The sequence below is a fragment of the Nicotiana tomentosiformis genome, chromosome 11 (assembly GCF_000390325.3).
Source record: "Nicotiana tomentosiformis chromosome 11, ASM39032v3, whole genome shotgun sequence".
Taxonomy (NCBI): Eukaryota; Viridiplantae; Streptophyta; class Magnoliopsida; order Solanales; family Solanaceae; genus Nicotiana; species Nicotiana tomentosiformis.
This window is the reverse complement of record NC_090822.1, coordinates 10253740-10255733: the sequence shown is the minus strand read 5'-3', so window position 1 is coordinate 10255733 and position 1994 is coordinate 10253740. Positions and strand designations below refer to the sequence as shown.

At 37.3% G+C, this 1994-nt stretch overlaps 1 protein-coding gene across 1 annotated transcript; it reads right to left on the bottom strand.

The window, feature by feature from the left end:
• Window positions 1–1069: 1069 nt before the first annotated feature.
• LOC104118848 (uncharacterized) lies at window positions 1070–1585 on the bottom strand. The gene has a single exon (XM_009630218.1). The coding sequence runs from the start codon at window positions 1583–1585 to the stop codon at window positions 1070–1072; it is 516 nt and encodes a 171-aa protein (XP_009628513.1).
• Window positions 1586–1994: the final 409 nt, after the last annotated feature.

Genomic DNA, 1994 nt, shown 5'->3' with positions numbered 1-1994 from the left:
GCCTCTTCAGTGAAGGAGCCTGCAACATACAAGCACCATCGGTGAAGAATGTAATTCCTCTGAGATTTAAAGTCAACAAATGAATAGAAATGAGGTTATATTTGAAAGAAGGGACAGAGAGAACTTTGTGCAACACAATCCTAGGTGCAAGTCTCACACTTTCAACTTCTGTTACTCTAACTTTATAACTATTTGGAAATATGACTAATAGAGGGTAAGACAGAATAGTGATATCACACATTGAGGATCTATTGAAGGTCATGCGATTTGAAGCTCCTGAATCTAATATCCATGTATTAGTTTTAGATTTAAAGCGCCTATATGATAGTTTACCAAAATCAATTGAAGAGGTACAAACTACAATACCTACAAAGTTTGCAGCTCTAGAGTTCAGGTTCATGTTGTTAGAATTCTCTCCTCCATTTTTGGTTTGGAAGTGTTGCAGCAAGCTCATGAGTTTACCATATTGTTCCTTGGTAAAACTCATTCCCTGATTCTCATCATGATATTCACCTCCATCTCCATTACTAGTTACCATTTCAGTCGAAGGATCATGAACATTTGCCAATGTTCTTTTTCCTTTGTTGAATTTGAAACCTTGATTGGGACTTTGGAAATTTTGATTAGTTCCTTGAACTTTCTGGTTGTGGTTTTGAAAGGACTGGCTAGAACTTTGGAAGTTTTGAGGATAATTATGGATTTTATAGAATTTCTCTTTAGTGTGCCCTGACTTTTTTCAATACTTACATACTAGACGAGATCTACTATTGGAAGTGTAGTTGTTTCATGGGTTGTAGTTGGTTCTGAAACTAGGCTGTTTGGAGGTGTAAACATTCAATGAGGTAGACTCAAACATCAGTTGATTGTTAGGTTTGATTTTTCTTTGCTTTTCTTCTTGAATCAGTAAGGAAAAGGCTTGGGCCAAGGATGGTAAGGCATTCATCATGAGGATGCTTCTTCTTACTACAATATACACTTCATTCATTCTCATGAGAAACTGAATCAATCGTCTGTCTTGTTCAGCTTTATGCATATTCTCTTTGGCTCCACATGTGCACTAACAACTACACTAAGTTTTTGCACTTAAGGCGTTGAACTCTTCCCATAATTTCTTCATTTTGGTGTAGTAACCAGTAATATCTAGTGCTCCTTGTGACAAATCATTTATCTTCTTTTGAATTTGATATAGTTTTGCACCATTCGTCTGATCATAACGATCCTCCAACTCTTTCCACAGCTTAACAAAATCATTGACATACTCCACACTATTAGTAATTTCCTTCCCCAAAAAATTTAAAATCCATGAGGTGACCATATCATCACATCTCTCCCATAGTCTATACTTTGGAAACTCCAGATATGGTTTCTTACAGTCTCCATTAATAAACCCTAATTTATTTTTAACAGACAACACACGCAATACACTTCGTCTCCAGGACCTGCATCCAATTCTATTGAAAGGAACTGGTACTAACATCGTACCAGGATTGTCAGATGGATGCATGTACAAGGGACTGCTCGAGTCAATGGTGGACTCTTTGTTTGAGTCCACATCAATATGCTCGATTTCGTCATCAATAGCCATGAGAATTATTTAACCAACAGTGTTTGAAGGAAAGTAAAGTAGAGAAACAGAGACGACTTACTATGAACCCTAATTTTGCGGAGAGAAGGAATTACCTCCAATTACATGCGTAGATCAAGAAATCGATGATCTACACGAGCTTCGTATGTGTAAGACTACTGGATCGGATCATCCGCTACTCTGATACCATATTAAAATCAGTGACGTAATGAAGCAATTGAGCTCGAGGTGTGTTCCAATGGTGGAAATGGAGACTTGGAGAAGAAGCCCCAAATTAGGGGCATATGCGAGAGTAGAGAAGAAGAGAACTTAGAAGTGAAAGTCTCAATTATATTGACTCTGTAATGTTGTATATATACAACTACACAATCAAAAGGAAACCAGAACAACCCGACTAACTAACTAATGG

Coding starts and splice junctions, on each gene's coding strand:
- LOC104118848 (XM_009630218.1), bottom strand. CDS start 1,585: ATGGCTATTGATGACGAAATCGAGCATATTGATGTGGACTCAAACAAA.